Source organism: Micromesistius poutassou, assembly GCF_964030765.1.
Source record: "Micromesistius poutassou genome assembly, chromosome: 13".
NCBI lineage: Eukaryota > Metazoa > Chordata > Actinopteri > Gadiformes > Gadidae > Micromesistius > Micromesistius poutassou.
The window spans coordinates 18,732,728-18,749,283 of NC_140283.1; the positions used below are offsets into that span (position 1 = coordinate 18,732,728).

General features: G+C 51.0%; 1 protein-coding gene across 2 annotated transcripts; it reads left to right on the forward strand.

The window, feature by feature from the left end:
• The first annotated feature begins 4,621 nt into the window (after positions 1 to 4,621).
• accs (1-aminocyclopropane-1-carboxylate synthase homolog (Arabidopsis)(non-functional)) lies at positions 4,622 to 15,707 on the forward strand. Of its 2 annotated transcripts, none has more exons than XM_084477130.1 (16): positions 4,622 to 4,858; positions 5,330 to 6,104; positions 6,513 to 7,456; positions 7,786 to 7,845; positions 7,941 to 8,011; positions 8,087 to 8,156; positions 8,781 to 8,847; positions 9,689 to 9,786; positions 10,310 to 10,387; positions 10,791 to 10,891; positions 11,550 to 11,639; positions 11,810 to 11,855; positions 12,317 to 12,458; positions 13,643 to 13,785; positions 14,676 to 14,829; positions 15,250 to 15,707. In XM_084477130.1, the coding sequence occupies exons 2-16, from the start codon at positions 5,366 to 5,368 to the stop codon at positions 15,690 to 15,692; spliced, it is 3,246 nt and encodes a 1,081-aa protein (XP_084333256.1). In that variant the 5' UTR covers positions 4,622 to 4,858; positions 5,330 to 5,365; the 3' UTR covers positions 15,693 to 15,707. The 2 variants fall into 2 exon arrangements, with proteins under 2 accessions (XP_084333256.1, XP_084333255.1); XM_084477129.1 differs by having other exon boundaries at positions 5,362 to 6,104.
• Positions 15,708 to 16,556: the final 849 nt, after the last annotated feature.

Consider the following 16,556-nt stretch of genomic DNA (forward strand, 5'->3'; position numbering starts at 1 on the left):
TCCACGACACAGTGTGTGAGCGACCTCAGGAGTCACCTGCCAAGGAGGGCAACAACGAAGCCAACGAATGAGTTCAGAATCATAAAGTGGTCCACACACCGCCCAGACTACAACCCGCGGCCAACTGCCTTTATCCAACCACTCCGTTGCCTCTCGTCTGACCCGTTGGGCGGAAAAGGTGCATTGGAACACACCGCGAAGACTACGTGCCAACTGCACAGTTGCGTGTGCGTTCTGCGCTTGGCCAGTGTTGCAATAAGCCTCCTCAACATCGGGTGGTCGTGCTGGTCTCGTGGCACGAGTCCGCCCCTCCCGCACACTGCGCCAAATTCGTGTGCTAGCAGCTCACAACCAATCAGAGACTCCGATGGCTCAATTCCACAGACCGCCAACGCTCTCAGACTTTGAATGTTGAATCGGACCAGACACCATCTGCGCGGTTCTAAAAGCTTCCAACACAACAGAACAACACAACTCATCCGAGTCAGCCCAAACGTTTCAGATGGCCAACGGTTGGGCTTAGACACGCTTTAGACACGTCACGTGGAGCCCGTTCTCTGAACCTGAAAGGTGAACCACATCGACGACTCATGAGGAATCGTGACGATTTTTTTTCCTTTAGAGTTGAACATTTCCTTGACCACAATGACCTTTGGATTAAACAAGTAATGAACAAAATATACAAATAGGACTTCCACTAATACTACAAGTCCTACATCATATTGTCATAATGTCATAATTTATACAAGACAGAATATGTTGATCCTGTATCGAGACACTGCATAGAATATCACAATAAATCCATCCCGTTTAAACTCATTCATAAGGTTTCAAAAGGCCCGAATACGCACCAGTGAGTTTGTGCGGTGCATGCTGCGTGCCACAAAGCAGAATCCAATGACATATGGTGTGAAAAAGTACAAACCTATACATTAATGAAGGGGTGGTATCTGCGTTGGCAACAACAAGATCAGCCACACTGCACACCATAATTATGTGCGTCTCACAAGCTCACGATTACATTTCTAACACGACCTTGAAGTGGAGAAATGAAAGCGAGGGAAAATTCTGACAGCGTTGAAATTGCATCACTGCTCCTTCAGTACGTTTATGTTTCTCAACCCTGAGCAAAGCACCTGAAACATATTCATTTCTTCCAAACGAATGCATTTAATCCTGCCTTGTCTGTATCGCCTACGCATCTTACTCAAAGAAAACTAATCGTTTCATTATTGCGTCGGTATTATCGTGAATTAAATTTGATTCAATTTGCTAAAGTATTTGTGAGTGATAAGGTACTTGCTGCTAAAAATGCCAGTGCTGATCAGACGTGGGTTTGAAGTAAGACCCTGTCCAAACATCCACCTCCACACAAACAGGGGGGGGGGCGATACGACAACAGTCTGCAAAACGGAGTTGGGCACACACACTTTCTGCATGTACTGCACAAGTGAGATTACAACATGTATGAAAGAGCAGCAACATGGACTGTGTTTTTATTGGGGGGAAATTAAACACCATGGGAGCAATGATAAAAGACCCTGCTCCCCCGGTTGAGATCCATAGCTGAGAGCCCCCCCCCCTCCCCCCCCCCCCCCCCCCTCCAGCGATTCCTTTTGATTCAAAGCAAAACGATGGAAATCAACAGTGGCTGGAACACTTTGGTATCAGACTCCAAAACATCATTAACAGCCTCTAGGGTGTGGAGAGGACCGAGGAAAGGTTCAGGCCAGGTGAGGGTTCGAATCCCTGCACCCCCAGCCTACCTGTGGGGGGCCTTGCTCAAGCCGAACCCTCGAGCAAGAGGCCCTAAGCCCAACCTGCTGCCTTCATGACTGTATGTATCTATACTCACTGTGAATGCCCTGTCTGGGTGTCGGGGTCGCTGGCCAGATTCTCAGGGTTCGGATCCCCAACACCCCAAGCCTGTAAGGCACCCTTGATCAAGACAAGCTTAACAAATCCCTTAACGAATCCCTTAACGACCCTCGGTGAACTCTCGGAGTTCACTGTGAATGCGGGGTCTGGGTCGTTGGCCAGAATCAGTAGGACCCGGGGCGAGCTGATCACCCAGGGGTGCTGCTACTGAACCGGACCGTGTGCAGCGTGGAGCAGCTGGGGTCTGGCCAGAACCAGCCGGCTCCATGGGAGATGATGGGTGGAGTACCGGGAGTTCTTGCTTCAAGCAAGACGCACGCAGCGTTGTACCGATATACGCTCTGCGGACCGTAGCGAGGGAGAGGGAGGGCGGCTGACCTCAGCTCGTCTAGAGCCACAGGCCCAGGTCGATTAAAACAAAAGGAATAAAAGAAGAGGATGGAGCACCAGCTGGTCTGCTAAATAAAGGATTTTTTTTGATATTGACGTTCCACACTGAAGGCACGTATCCTCCTGTGAGGCAAACCAGCACTGAAAATGCCCATATCTGACCTAATTTGCACCCAATCCTATGTATTGCTTTACTGCAAAGTGCAACTTAGCATTTGTAATGCCAGGTTTAAACCCCCAGTACAAGCAGATGACACAGAGAGACATAGCATAACACAAAGGAAGGTCTGGTGATTAATTAACAGACGCATGCCAATGGATTTAGAACAGTTAAGGTAAAATAATAGGCGATTGCAAGAGATTTGCTGTGACAATGCCTTTGGACAAGTGATTCCCCAGTGATAGAACGCTTTGTCTCAACAATTGCAATAATTGATTTAGTTTTTCTCGTGCTGGAATATCGATAGCATTTGCTTTAGTTGTTATTGATTGACTGCAATCCCAAATCTGTAAGTCCTACTGAAATGTTGCTCCTAAGCAAAAACAATACATTGTGCACTCTGCAATTAAAACGCTCAGACACCACAATTTCCAGCAAAGTATGGAATAGCTCGATTTTACATCAACACATGCAATTCCAAAGAACAGCTAATCAAGAAAACTGAAAAAAACAGATGCACGAATACAGTAAACGCCAAAGAAGTCATCCAACCAAAATACTGTAATTGGCAAAAAACGTCCTTACCCATGCTTCTCCTAAGTTGTGACACAGGCAGTAGAGGGAGGCTGAGCAGGACTGGTTATGCCTGTGTAGCATAGTTCGACCCCCCCAAACGAAGCAAACGGGGTTCTCACACACAACAAATCTGGTGTAATAGTCAGACTGCGCCTCCGGGTTCCCGAATACTATGATCGCATAATACTATGATCGTCTCCACCCACTTTGGCTCTCGCTGTCGTCCAGAGAAACACCCCCATCGCTCCTCCATCCATCCCTCCATCCATTCATCCATGCCCCCTCGGATACCAAAAGTCGCAGATGAAGCAAAAGTGAGACAATACCGTCATCAGATGCGAGGGACCTCCGGCACCAGCATCAGCACCATCAGCTCCGCCGCCACACGCCTCACGCCTCTTCTATTGTGGCGGGGAAGGCATCGCAACTTTACCCCGACCTGCTCTCCTCTCTACTTGTCCTGGAGATGTGGGCTGTGCGCTCTCCTCAGCATCTTCTCCCCGGCAGCGACGCTCAACTCTTCTGCTCATCCACCGCGGTGAGGACGGCACCAGCACGCGGATGGGGTGCACTTTTAGGACACATTGCATCGCTCCATTGTATCGCTGGTTTTTTAGTAATAATAAAGACAATGAGTTTTTTTTTTTTGTAGTAGTACAAAAGAACGCTGCTGCCGTGCAGGTGTTAAAATATAAATAAAGAAAACACAAGAGTGTTGTTGCGACTATTCGATCGCAATCAGTGGAAAATGTCAATGAAGTGCAGGGCTGAAACTACAGCGGCGTACAAGGCAATGAGGGACTACAGTAGCGAACGTGTCAGAGTCGGCCAGGGTTATACATGCGCTTCATTTGTTGCGTCCTACCGGCCTGAAGGGCGGGTTCTGCACCTGTGCATACAGCCCGCCCGTACAAAACAACCACCCGGTCCACTGTTTTAATAAACCACGCGTCCCCCATAATAACCAGCGCTGCTATAACGTCTGTGTTCTGGCGCCATCTAGCGGCCGCCCGGCGCAAGGACAACCACACCGCCCTCCCACCATGGATGGGTCTCACAATTAGGCGTAGTCAGAATACCTCCATGTTTTCTCTCCAGCCCCCTTTACCGTCACGGGGGTGGGACGCGGTGTGTTGTTGTCGGTGCGCCGGACGGCCGCTAGATGGCGCCAGAACACAGACTTTATAACAGCGCTGGTTATCATACATACAACCACCCGGTTATAATAAACCACGCGATCCCCCGCGTGGTTTATTATAACCGGGCTGGTTGTTTTGTACGGGCACCTGTTCTACAGCCAACCCGTAACCCTAACTAACTAACCCTAACCCTTACCCTAACCCGCTGGTATAACCTCTGTGTTCTGGCGCCATCTAGCGGCCGTCCGGCGGAACGACAACAACACTGCCTCCCACTACGGTGACGGTAGAGGGGGCTGCAGAGAAAACATGGAGGTCTTCTGCCTACGCCTGCTGGTGAGAGCCATCCAGGGCTGGGATCCCGTGATATTACCCTGGTTCAGCCTATCGCAGTCCTGGATACAGCACAGCGTTAGCCCGGACTAAGTTATCCCGGAATAACAGCACGCATGTGCCGCCAACCCGGATGCAGTTGCCATCCACGGAACCGTGCACCCGAGTTATCGCATTGTGATACGTTAATATTTGTGATTATGAGCCGCATATCGCTTTTTAAAGGGGTTCACCCTTGCAGGCTGCACAGATGTGACACTTAAGTTTGCAATTCTGTCCAAAAACTTTTATAAAATCCCTTGGAGGATCTGGACTTTGTCTCTTCTGATCGGACCTCTTCGTGTGCAGCGGTGTCTGGGTGAGATCCAGCCCCTACTGAGAGGTATGGGATCCATGCATGACAGGCAATACACTGATTGATTAAATGGACTGCATTTATAAAGCGTTTTTCTAACCAGTGGCCACTCGAAACGCTTTACAATATTGCATCAGACTTATTCATAGGAGTCATAGGAGTGTGTTTCTATCGTCTTCATAGCCCAGGACAACGATAGAAACACACTCCTATGACATGACATGAGGCTATGATAGGAGTGTGTTTCTATCGTTCTATCGTTGTCATGGGATAGGAACACACGTTATATGACAACGATAAGAACACACGTTACTATGACAACGATAGATGACTCATAGGAGTGTGTTTCTATCGTTGTCATAGTAACGTGTGTTCCTATCGTTGTCATAGTAACGTGTGTTCCTATCGTTGTCATAGTAACGTGTGTTCCTCTCGTCGTCACAGTAACGTGTGTCCCTCTCGTCGTCACAGTAACGTGTGTCCCTCTCGTCGTCATAGTAACGCGTGTCCCCCCGCATCGTTGCGGACAGGAGGATGGACTTCCGCAACAGGAGGCACGAGCGCGGCAGCAACTGGACGGACCCGGAGATCGTGGAGCTGCTGCAGCTCTGGTCGGACGAGGCGGTGCAGGTGGAGCTGGAGAGCTCCCTGCGCAACCAGCGCGTCTTCGACCGCATCGCCAACGTGCTGCTGGAGAAGGGCATCTACCGCTCGGGCGACCAGTGCCGCGAGAAGATCAAGAAGATGAAGCTGGAGTACCGCCGCATCAAGGACAACCTGAAGATGAGGTCCTGGCGGTTCTACGACGTCATGGACCGCGTGTTGGCCAACCGGCCGTCGGTGACCTACTCGTCGCTGGGCGGGTCGGTGGTGGCGCAGCAGGTGTTCCAGATGGCCCCCGGGGCGGAGTCGTACCTGCACGCCTGCACGCAGGAGGCCGGCTCCTTCGCCCCGGTGACCTCGGGGGGCTTTCTGTTCGGGCAGCCCACCGGGTCGGGCGACCTGCTGGACGTGAAGTGTGAGGACGTGGAGGAGGACGGCGGCATCATCGGGGGAGGAGGAGGAGGAGGAGGAGGAGGAGGAGGGCTGGACTTGGGGGTCGCCCCGCCCGTACTGGCGTACGAGATATCGGGGGACGAGCCGGAGACGGAGCACTCCGGACTGGACCCGGAACGAGGAGCCGAACCGGAGGGAGGGCTGGAGCTGGGAGGCGGCGGCGGCGGAGGAGGAGGAGGAGGAGACGCCTCGGTCCACACGGCGGTCTCCCCTTCAGGTGGGGTCTTTGAGTCACGTGTCTCTGTCTGAGGCACACCAGTTCTAATGTAGTAGGTCATGTTGATCTTTTAGATGGAGATGGTAGATTTGTGTGTTTTTACGGTCCACAAAGTGCCTCACAGAACCGAAAACAAGTTTAGCAACACACACACGAATACGCGCACGCACGCACGCACGCACACACGCACGCACGCACGTGGGACCGGAATGCTTTGAAGGCACGTAGAAAACTAGAAACTCAAGTCAACTTTGTGTAATGCACTGTCCAACATGTGTACACACACACACACACACACACACACACACACACACACACACACACTCTGACACGGGGGGGCTGATGTTCAGCAGCAGGGCCCTGACGTAACCCCCCCCCTGTGTCCTGTACTCCTCCCCCTCTGCTCAGCGTTCAGTGACCTCCGCATGGCCGTGCCCACGCCCAGCGCCAAGCCCAGCGCGGGGGGCTCCGTCGGGGAGGGCTCCGGGGGCCCGGCCCGCGGCCCCGGGAGGCAGAGGAAGCGACGCCGGGCGGGTAAGGGCTCCTCTTCCTCCGCGTCGTTCTGCGGGCGTGGCGGGGCGGCGGCGGCGGCGGCGGCGGCGGCGGCGGCGGACCAGGCGGCGGCGGCGGCGGCGTCGACGGGCCTGGACCGCGCCCTGGCCAGCTTCCTCAGCTGGCAGCGGGCGGCGGAGGAGCGGCTGCTGTCCCTGGAGGAGGCGCGCCTCGACCGCGAGGAGCAGGCCGAGGAGCGGCGGGAGCGGCAGGAGGAGCGGCGGGGCGAGCTGGAGCGGCAGCACGAGCTGCGCCTCCTGGGCGTGTTCGCCGGCGCCCTGGCCGCCGTGAAAGAAGGGGGCGTGGCCGCCGCCTCCGCCTCCGCCCCCGCCGCCGCCGCGGTGGCGGCTCCGTCCAGACCCGCCCCCCGCCCCGCGCACGCTCACACCGCGCGCAAGGAGAGCACCGCCGCCAACGCCAACGCCAACGCCAACGTCAACGTGCTCGCTCAGAGCCCCTCCCTGATCGCCAGCGCCACGCCCCCCACCACCTCCTCCTCCGTGGCCTCCTCCTCCTCCTCCTCCTCGTCATCGTCGGTGTCCAAGGTGTCCTCTTCTGAGGCTCCTCCCACTGGACCGCGCCCCTCTGCGGAGAGCCCCCTCCCTCCGGGGGCCACCCTGCCCGGCCCGGGGGCCCCGCAGGAGGGCCCACAGGAGGGTCCGCCCCTCTGCCTGGAGGCACCGGGCCCCAGCCCCTACCTGTCCAAGCGGGGGAACGGCGTCCGGAGACACCAGGGGATTCTGCAGGAGGGCTTCGCCCGCTACAACGCAGACAAGCACCACCAGCAGCACAACCCCAACGTGAGTGTGTGTGTGTGTGATCTGATGGGTGGGTTGTGTAGCATTAACAGCGCTTAACGTGGGAAACGGCAAAACAGAGGACTCGACAAACGTGACAGGCTAGAACAAGAAATTAGTTAAAATGAGAAAACATCAAAGTCACAGAGATGCATTTGGGAAAATAAATGTGTTCTGTTGCGTAATGTTTTGTTGTAGTGTTGTGCTGCGTTAGGTTGTGTTGAGCTCTGTTGTGTTATGTTCTGTTGCTGTGTTGAGCTCTGCGTTAGGCCGTGTGGCTGTGTTGTTCTCTGTCGTCCTCTAAAGACTTTCCCGTTCTCTCTCATCCGCAGGGCTTCATCAATCTGGGAACCAGCGAAAACAAATTATGCTTTGATCTTCTCCACAGTCGGGTAAGTGAGACGACGGGCCAAGACGTTTCTCCATCATCATCGTGAGCTAGTATTCCTTCTCCGTCCACACAGAGATTTCTCCTTCTCCTCCCCAGTTGACTCAGCCGGACATGTTGCACATCGAGCCGTCCCTGTTGCAGTACGCCGACTGGAAGGGCCACAGCTTGTAAGAGATATCACTATTTATAATTCTCCAATACGATGCAAAACATGATCAACTATTAAACCCTTCCTTTTGTAGTCTTAGGAAGGCGGTGGCAGACTTCCTGTCCCACTACTGCGGTTCCAGGAGGCCTCTGGACGCAGACAATGTGGGTGAATCATACGTGTTGTTTACACCTCAGAGCCATCGCCCCAAACCACGACCTGAAGCTCAGGGCAGACCATGATCACTACATCACTCTGATTGTCTTCATCCAGAGACTAACGTCAAACCTGTACACTCATGTGAAGACACATTATGGAGTAGATGTGACCTCTATTGAAGAATTTGAACCTCTTATGAGGTTGATGAACCTCTAATGAAGTTGAGTGACCTCTAATGATGTAGATGAACCTCTAATGAGGTAGATAATCCTCTAATGATGTAGATGAACCTCTAATGAGGTACATAATCCTCTAATGATGTAGATGAACCTCTAATGAGGTACATAATCCTCTAGTGAAGTAGATGAACCTCTAATGAGGTAGATAATCCTCTAGTAAAGTAGATGGACCTCTGATGAGTTAGATACTCCTCTAGTGAAGTAGATGGACCTCTGATGAGGTACATAATCCTCTAGTGAAGTAGATGGAACTCTGATGAAGTCGATGGGACACACCTCAGAGTCACCAAAGGCCCGTCCATGACAAATGCAGTTTTCCCTCAAACGGATCACAGACCAGATCGATGTCCTTACGGTTTCTCTCTCTTTCCTCATGTCTGTTCTCCACAGCTGATAGTGATGAACGGCTGTGGCTCGCTCTTTTCAGCCATTGCGGCGGTGATATGCGACCCTGAAGGTAGAGTTGGTTCATTAATAAGCACACTAACTATTTAACAAGTCCTGAAGGCTGACTATTTTCTTTTTCTTTCCCCATTAGTTGCACTCAAATGCTAAATCAAACCATGATTTAGCATTTTAGTGCAACCGTTTTTTTTTTTTTGCATACTCTGTATTCTAAAGTTTACTGCTGTTTGCTTTATTTATATTAGGCAGTAAAAACTTCAATCTAATTTAAAACGCCATCCATTACCATCCACTGGTTAATAGCTGCATACATCCCTTCCATAACGCATCACTTTTCATTTCCCATCCCCCTCGTCTATAGAGCCGGCCAGCTACCACGGTGATTAGTTAATTTAATTTGAATTAAACCCATGTAAATTACCGCCAATTAACGCTTCATTAAAATCCAGGAAAATCCATTACAGCTCTCTGGGAGGCACTGTTGTCCGTCAGAGGGGTTAGTGCCATGGCACCGTCGAGTGCCACGCCTTGATTATGATCGCGCTTGCAAAGACAGTTTTGGCTCAGCCGTAATAACATGAGATTTTCTGATACCATTTTGTTTCCTTCCCGATACGACACAGATTCAGATTCTTGAACTTGAGTATCGGCGGAGATGCCGCGTTTCGCCACTCCGACTCTCCATCACCTCCTGCCGTTAACGAACGCATGCATAGCACCGTAGTGTTGTTTGTGATGTCCTCTGCCTGTGTATTAAAGGAGCTAGTCACGTGATGATAATTGGATTGCTGCATAGACTTACGTACTCGCCGATACCCCATCGGAGGAATTACTGATACTGGTGTCGGCGTCGATGACAACTCTACTACGGAGTGGTTTTCCGTGTGTTTCAGAGGCCATACTCATCCCCACTCCGTTCTACGGAGTGATCACGGAGGACGTGGGCCTGTACAGCGGCGTGAAGCTCTTCCACGTTCCCCTCGACTGTGAGGTAGCGACTGATTTTACACTTGCATTTAGGGGCATTTGCTGACGCTGTTATCCAAAGCGGCTCACAACCATTCATTTGAACATTCACACACCGACGGCGGAGTCGACCACTGACCAGGGCGACAGCCAGCTCGTCAGGAGCAGTCAGGGTGAGGGCGTCTCGCTCAGGGACACTCACGCTAGGACGAGCCAGGGATTGAACTAGCAACCTTCCGGTAACCAGCCAACCCCGCTCTACCTCCTCAGCTACAGCCGCCACACTCAAACTTTGAGCGCTGTTCTGTTTTTTTTTTCAGGATCCAATTATTTCTGGTGACTCACTGTGTCGGAACAGAGGTCCAGAGTGGCTAATCATCACACATACAAAAATGCTTTGATTCAGAGGAGACTCAAGTACATAGAAAACATGAATACATAGCCGTTCCTTTGTTGATCCATGGGTCATCGTAGCATATGGTCTTGTACGGTGTGTCGAAGGTCGGCCGTTAACGCCGTGTTCTTCCGCGGTGAATGTTTGTTCTTAGGCCAGCGGAGACGGCGCGCGTCCATTCCACCTCACCGTGGAGAAGCTGGAGGAGGGTATACAAAGAGCCAAGCAGCAGGTAATCCCATCATAATTTCATTATAATTGCATTATAATTAGAACCCCCTTTGCCTTCGTCTGGGAGAAGTGATTCAATCAATCACCTGACTTTGAAGAACCTTCCCGCACGTAAAATAATAAATGGGTGGAAATTGGGAAAACTTCCAAAAAGATCCTTCCAAAAACTCTGAAAAACAATTTCCTTCGCCTACAACCGGTACGGACTCTGTGGACATTTCTAAAGACGTAGTTACACAACATCTTCTACACAAGCATTACACTGTTGTTGATCCTGCTTCATGTTTCCCCCCCCCCCCCCACCGCCTTGCCCTCAGTGGCCTCTTAGTCTGTGAAAGGCTCCACGTTAATAAAGCATTCACTCACCCGTCTCACCCCCCCCCCCCCACTCTCTCCTCACCCAGGGTGTGACGGTGCGAGGGGTCATCCTGGTGAACCCCCACAACCCTTTGGCAGACATCTACACCCCCCAGGAGATGGCCGGCTTCCTGGAGTTTGCCAAAAGGTCAGCGTGCTCCTCTCACCTCATTACGAGGCGGCATCGGGCCCCCTGGAGCGGCTCCCCCTGCCTCGACGCCAGAAGCACTGTAGTTGTGCACACTCGTGGCTTTGGTCCGCGACCGGGGCCTCATTACCGCTGCATATCACACTGCCTCTTGTGGTGAAGGACGGGGGGAGGGGCGGGGGGGGCATCATCTCGCCGGTCAGCTGGAGGGGGACGGGGGGTCTCGCCCCCCCCTCCCTGTTATCTGTTGTTGTTCAGTAAACTCTAGACGCCGGCCCCCCCTGTGTAGGGGCCTTCTGGGCCCCGAGCTGCTCTGGCGGAAAACCCATTGAAGCTATATAGTGTGTGTGTGTGTCTGTGTCTGTGTGTCTGTCTGTCTGTCTGATACTGCATTGCACAGAGTTTACTTGATTTTCTAAGTTTCTTCAAAGCATTCTGGTCCCACACACACACACACTGTGAGGTCCGCACACTGTGTGTGTTTGTGTGCGCTTGTGTGTTTGTGTATATATTGGACAGTATATTACAGAAAGTTGCGTTCCTCCATGTCTTCAAAGCCTTCTGGAGCCAGTGCAGGCCCCCAGGCTGTCACTCTGTGCAACAGTAACAGCATTTAGAATAATAAAGAAGTGTGTCTTTGTTGTTTTATTTCCTGCAGATATGAGCTGCATGCCATCGTGGACGAGGTGTACATGCTGACCATCTTCCAGGAGAAGGTCACTTTCGAGAGTGTTCTGGGAATGGACAGGTACCGTATAATACTTTGTATATATTTTTATATATAAATAAATCTTTAACTATGTCTATATATATGAACCTGCACATGAAAGCATTGTGGGAAAGTTGTCTACCTCAAAGCATTGTGGAAAATGTTGTCTACCACTGCACCATACCTGAGGTGACGTGTTTGTATTCCAGTCTGCCCGATCCACAGAGAACACACGTGCTATGGGGCTTCAGCAAGGTACGAGTTTGATGATTTAATATTATCAATATACTGAGATGTGATGATTTAATATTATCAATATAATGCGATGTGATGATTTAATATTATCAATATACTGAGATGTGATGATTTAATATTATCAATATAATGCGATGTGATGATTTAATATTATCAATATGATGTGATGATGTAATGTTATCAATATAATGAGGTGTGATGATGTAAGGTCATCGGTATAATATGATGTGATGATCTAAGGTTATCAATGTAATATCATAAGATGTGATGATGTGACATCATCAATACAATGATAGATGATGACTTAATGTTATCTATATAATGTGATGTGATGCTGTACGGTCACCAACGTAAAATAATAAGACGACGATGACGTAACGTCATCAACGTGATATCGCGAGATGTGATGCCGTAAGGCCGCGTCGACGTCCTTAAACGAGATGTGACGGACCCCCAACCAGGACTTTGCCATGGCGGGCATTAGAGTGGGCACCCTGTACACGGAGAATGAGGACCTGATGGAGGCCCTGAGCCAGCTGGCCTACCTCCACGGGGTCCCCGGCTCCACCCAGCACCAGATGGCCCAGCTGCTCCGGGACCGAGGTGAGTGCCCCCTGGTGGCACACACACCACACCACACAACACACAACACACAACGCGACCGGGGCGTTTAGCCTGGGCTGAGTGGCTGGGTGCAGATTGATCAGATTGCACTTTATTATTATGGGGGAAGGCAGGCATGTGGCTCGGGAGGTAGAGCAGGTTGGCTGGTAACCGGAAGGTTGCTGGTTCGATGCCCTCACCCCGACTGCTCCTGACGAGCTGGCTGTCGCCTCGCATTTGAGCGGCCACTGGTTAGAAAAAGCACTGGACACATGCAGTCCATTTACCATATCCGAACATCACGTGTGTTACACAGCAAAACAATGGGAAAAACTGCGTAGAACAAGGAAGAATAACAATACTCTTACAATAAAATAATCATACAATACGCTTGTGTGTATGTTGGGTTGGCAGAGTGATACAGAGCATAATAATATAAAGTGAGTCGTGATGAGTGAGCTGTTGCATTGATGGAATAAATCGTCATGTATTTGCAAGCCAAATTCAGGCCGTGTTCACTGTGGGGAGTGTCTCTTTGGCAGGGAGTGAGTGACATGTCTGGCTACGGTCGCTGCTCCTTAATAAAGACAGGACGGGGTTATGATCGTCCTCCACTGTTCAGGGGCTCACTTTGAAGTGTGTGTGTGTGTGTGTGTGTGTGTGTGTGTGTGTGTGTGTGTGTGTGTGTGTGTGTGTGTGTGTGTGTGTGTGTGTGTGTGTGTGTGTGTGTGTGTGTGTGTGTGAGTGAGGTGTAAGAGTTTGCACCACTCTGTCGCTACATATTTCCTCCCAGTCCCAAATGGGAAGCGAAGCGTTCGAGTAGTACAGACTGTACTATTCAGTTTTAATTGTACACACTTTGTGTGTGTGTGTGTGTGTGTGTGTGTGTGTGTGTGTGTGTGTGTGTGTGTGTGTGTGTGTGTACATGTGTGTGTGTGTGTGTACATGTGTGTGTGTGTGTGTGTGTGTGTACATGTGTGTGTGTGTGTGTGTGTGTGTGTGTGTACATGTATGTGTGTGTGTCTGTGTGCCTGTGTGTGTGTGTGTGTGTGTGTACATGTATGTGTGTATGTGTGTGTGTGTGTGTGTGTGTGTACATGTGTGTGTGTGTGTGTGTGTGTGTGTGTGTGTGTGTGTGTGTGTGTGTGTGTGTGTGTGTGTGTACATGTGTGTGTGTGCTCCAGACTGGATCAGTGAGGTGTTCCTGCCGGAGAACCGGCGCCGGCTGACGGCGAGCCACGGCCTGGTGGCGGCGGAGCTGTCCCGTCTGGGCGTGCCCTTCCTCCACCGGCCCGCCTGCTTCTACCTCTGGGCCGACCTCCGCAAGGTGTGGGCCCAGAGAGGGGCTTTCATCTCTCGTTCTCTCTCTGTCTCTCTCCCTCTCTCTCTCTCTCTGTCTCCTACTCTCTCTGTCTCTGTCCCTCTCTCTCTCTGTCTCTCTGTCTCTGTCTCTGTCTCTCTCCCTCTCTGTCTCTCTCCCTCTCTCTCCCTCTCTGTCTCTCTCCCTCTGTCTCTGTCTCCTACTCTCTCTCTCTCTCCCTCTGTCTCTGTCTCCTACTCTCTCTCTCTCTCCTACTCTCTCTCTGTCTCCTACTCTCTCTCTCTCCTACTCCCTCTCTCTCTCTCTGTCTCCTACTCCCTCTCTCTCTCTCTGTCTCCTACTCCCTGTCTCTCTCTGTCTCCTACTCTCTCTCTGTCTCCTACTCCCTGTCTCTCTCTGTCTCCTACTCTCTCTCTGTCTCCTACTCCCTGTCTCTCTCTGTCTCCTACTCTCTCTCTGTCTCCTACTCTCTCTCTCTCTCTCTGTCTCCTACTCTTTCTCTCTCTGGCGGTCTCTCTCCCTCTCCCTCTCTCCCTCTCTCCCTCTCATTCTCTGTCTCTCTCCCTCTCCCTCTCTGTCTCTGTCTTTCTCGCTCTCTGTCGCTCTGTCTCTCTATCTCTCTGTTGTCTCTCTTCTCTCACTCTGTCACTGTCTGTCTCTGTTTGTTTGTGTGGGTACGTGTGTGTGTGTGTGGGGATAGATGGATAGGAACTTTATTAATCCCTCTGGAAGGTAAAAAAACAACTAGTATAAATGTGCAAAAGTACTAAATGCTAAATGCTAAAAATATATATATAAAAAATATGAATGCAAGGAAACAATATACAAGAAGAATACATGTGGTTGTGTGTGTGTGTGTGTGTGTGTCCGTGTGTGTGTGTGTCCCCGTCCTGCAGTACTTGGCGGAGGCGTCGTTCTCCGCGGAGCTGTCCCTGTGGCGGGTCTTCCTGAGGCACAAGGTGGTGCTGAGCTGCGGTCAGGCCTTCTCCTGCTCCACCCCCGGCTGGTTCCGCATCGTCTTTGCTGACCAACAGCACCCCCTGGAGCTCGGTTAGTGCAATCACACCCTGTCTTGCTTCCGTCGTCAGACTCCTGCTGCTTCCCTGAGCCCTAGGGGGAACTAGTTTCTGTTTCGGGTTGTTCAAGATAATAAAACGATTTGAATATTTATATGTATAACACGAAAAGTATGCTGTTGAAATATGTTAAAATTGGCATATGTAGAATTAACATAGGCTTTCAAGGGGAGATTTGTTTCTTTTACAGTTGCTCAAGATAATAGAAAAAAAAAAATATATATATATAAAACCAAAAGTATGCTGTATGCTGAAATATATTAAAATTGGCATTTGTACAAACCCAATAAGCTTTGCTGTCTCTGTCACGGTGTTTTCATGACAAGTCAACTGACAGCTCAGGGCCCGCAGTAACTCAGTGTTGTGACTCCTCCTCCTCCTCCTCATCCTTCAGGCCTGAAGCGGATCGGCGAGGCGCTACGACACGTGGAGCAACGCGGCGACAGCGACGCGAGCCTCGTCAAAGAGGCCATTGAGGAGACGCGGCGGTCGACGAAGACGGACGGCGCGCGCCCGGACACAACCGCCATTGTCCCCGCTCGCGCGGAGCCGTCGCCGGACACGCCGTCAGACCGGGCAAACGACGACGGCGGCGACGACAACAACAACAACGGCGGCCCCTCCCCTCCCGGCACGCCGTTGGACGCTGAGGAGTTTGTGGTGGTGGACTGCCAGTCGTCTAAGCCAACCGAAAGCCTGGACTCGCTGATGGGCGTCCTGAGGCAGCAGATCCGCTCCTCTGATTGGCTGGAGAAGAACACTCCGGAGCTGTGCGGCGGGGAGGACCCGGGGGTGCTGGACGTGTTCACGGACCTGCTGCGGAGGGTGGGGAAGTAGGGTGGGGGGGGCAGGGGGCGGTACCCTGTGGTGGGCCGCCTCTGTTTCAGATGAAAGAAAAAAAAAAAACGCGAGGGGAACGGATGAGTACAAATCTCTCTGAAAGGAATACGAGAAAAATGGTGATTTCTTTTTTCTTTTTTTTTGTATTTTAGATGCCTTATTTACTTTTAAAATGTAAAGCCAAATGTGAATTGACCAAATTTAGTTGTATCTTAGTTTGAAATGCAAGCCATGATTCCATTGTGAGTGTCGCTTTGTTATTTTATCTCATGTGCACTTTAATTTACTATCAGAGCTGTCATTGTCGTCCTGTAATAAAACCAGACATTTCCAGCCACAGAGCGGCTGTGCTTTTGTTTCTGCTCCGGTCCTGGCTGAGAGCTCGGCTGTTTCGGAGATAGCCGGTCCGATTCGTAACCGACTCGTTCAACATCCTGTTGAACTTGTCGTCTGGCTTCCTGCTGAACGTCCATCTGTTTCCCCTCCATCTCCGTTATCACGCTACTGCTGAGGCTTCAAGCTCGAGGGATCAAGCCACAGCTCAAGCTTAAGGGAAGTATTGAGAGAACCCCAGATATTTGCACCAACGAGCAGGTAGCATTTTACATTTATATTTACATTCAGGGCATTTAGCAGACGCTTTTATCAGAAGTGACTTACGATAAGAAAATAAGTCAGAAGAAGAAACAATATATCGCTGTCGGTACAGTAAGGATGTTCATAGAACCAAGTGCCAAACACTAACAAACGTTAGGTTAACCCATTGCCTGTATACAACAAAGATAGCTAGGATGAGATGCTACACAATGCTAAGCACTGTTATTAAGTGCAAGGACTTACAACATACAATAAGGTAGCATA

Excerpts from the sequence above, each read along its gene's own strand:
- accs (XM_084477130.1), top strand. The coding sequence starts at position 5,366 with ATGGACTTCCGCAACAGGAGGCACGAGCGCGGCAGCAACTGGACGGAC. Across the intron at positions 7,846-7,940 it reads TTGATCTTCTCCACAGTCGG|TTGACTCAGCCGGACATGTT; the intron begins GTAAGTGAGACG and ends TCTCCTCCCCAG. Across the intron at positions 13,786-14,675 it reads TCTGGGCCGACCTCCGCAAG|TACTTGGCGGAGGCGTCGTT; the intron begins GTGTGGGCCCAG and ends CCCGTCCTGCAG.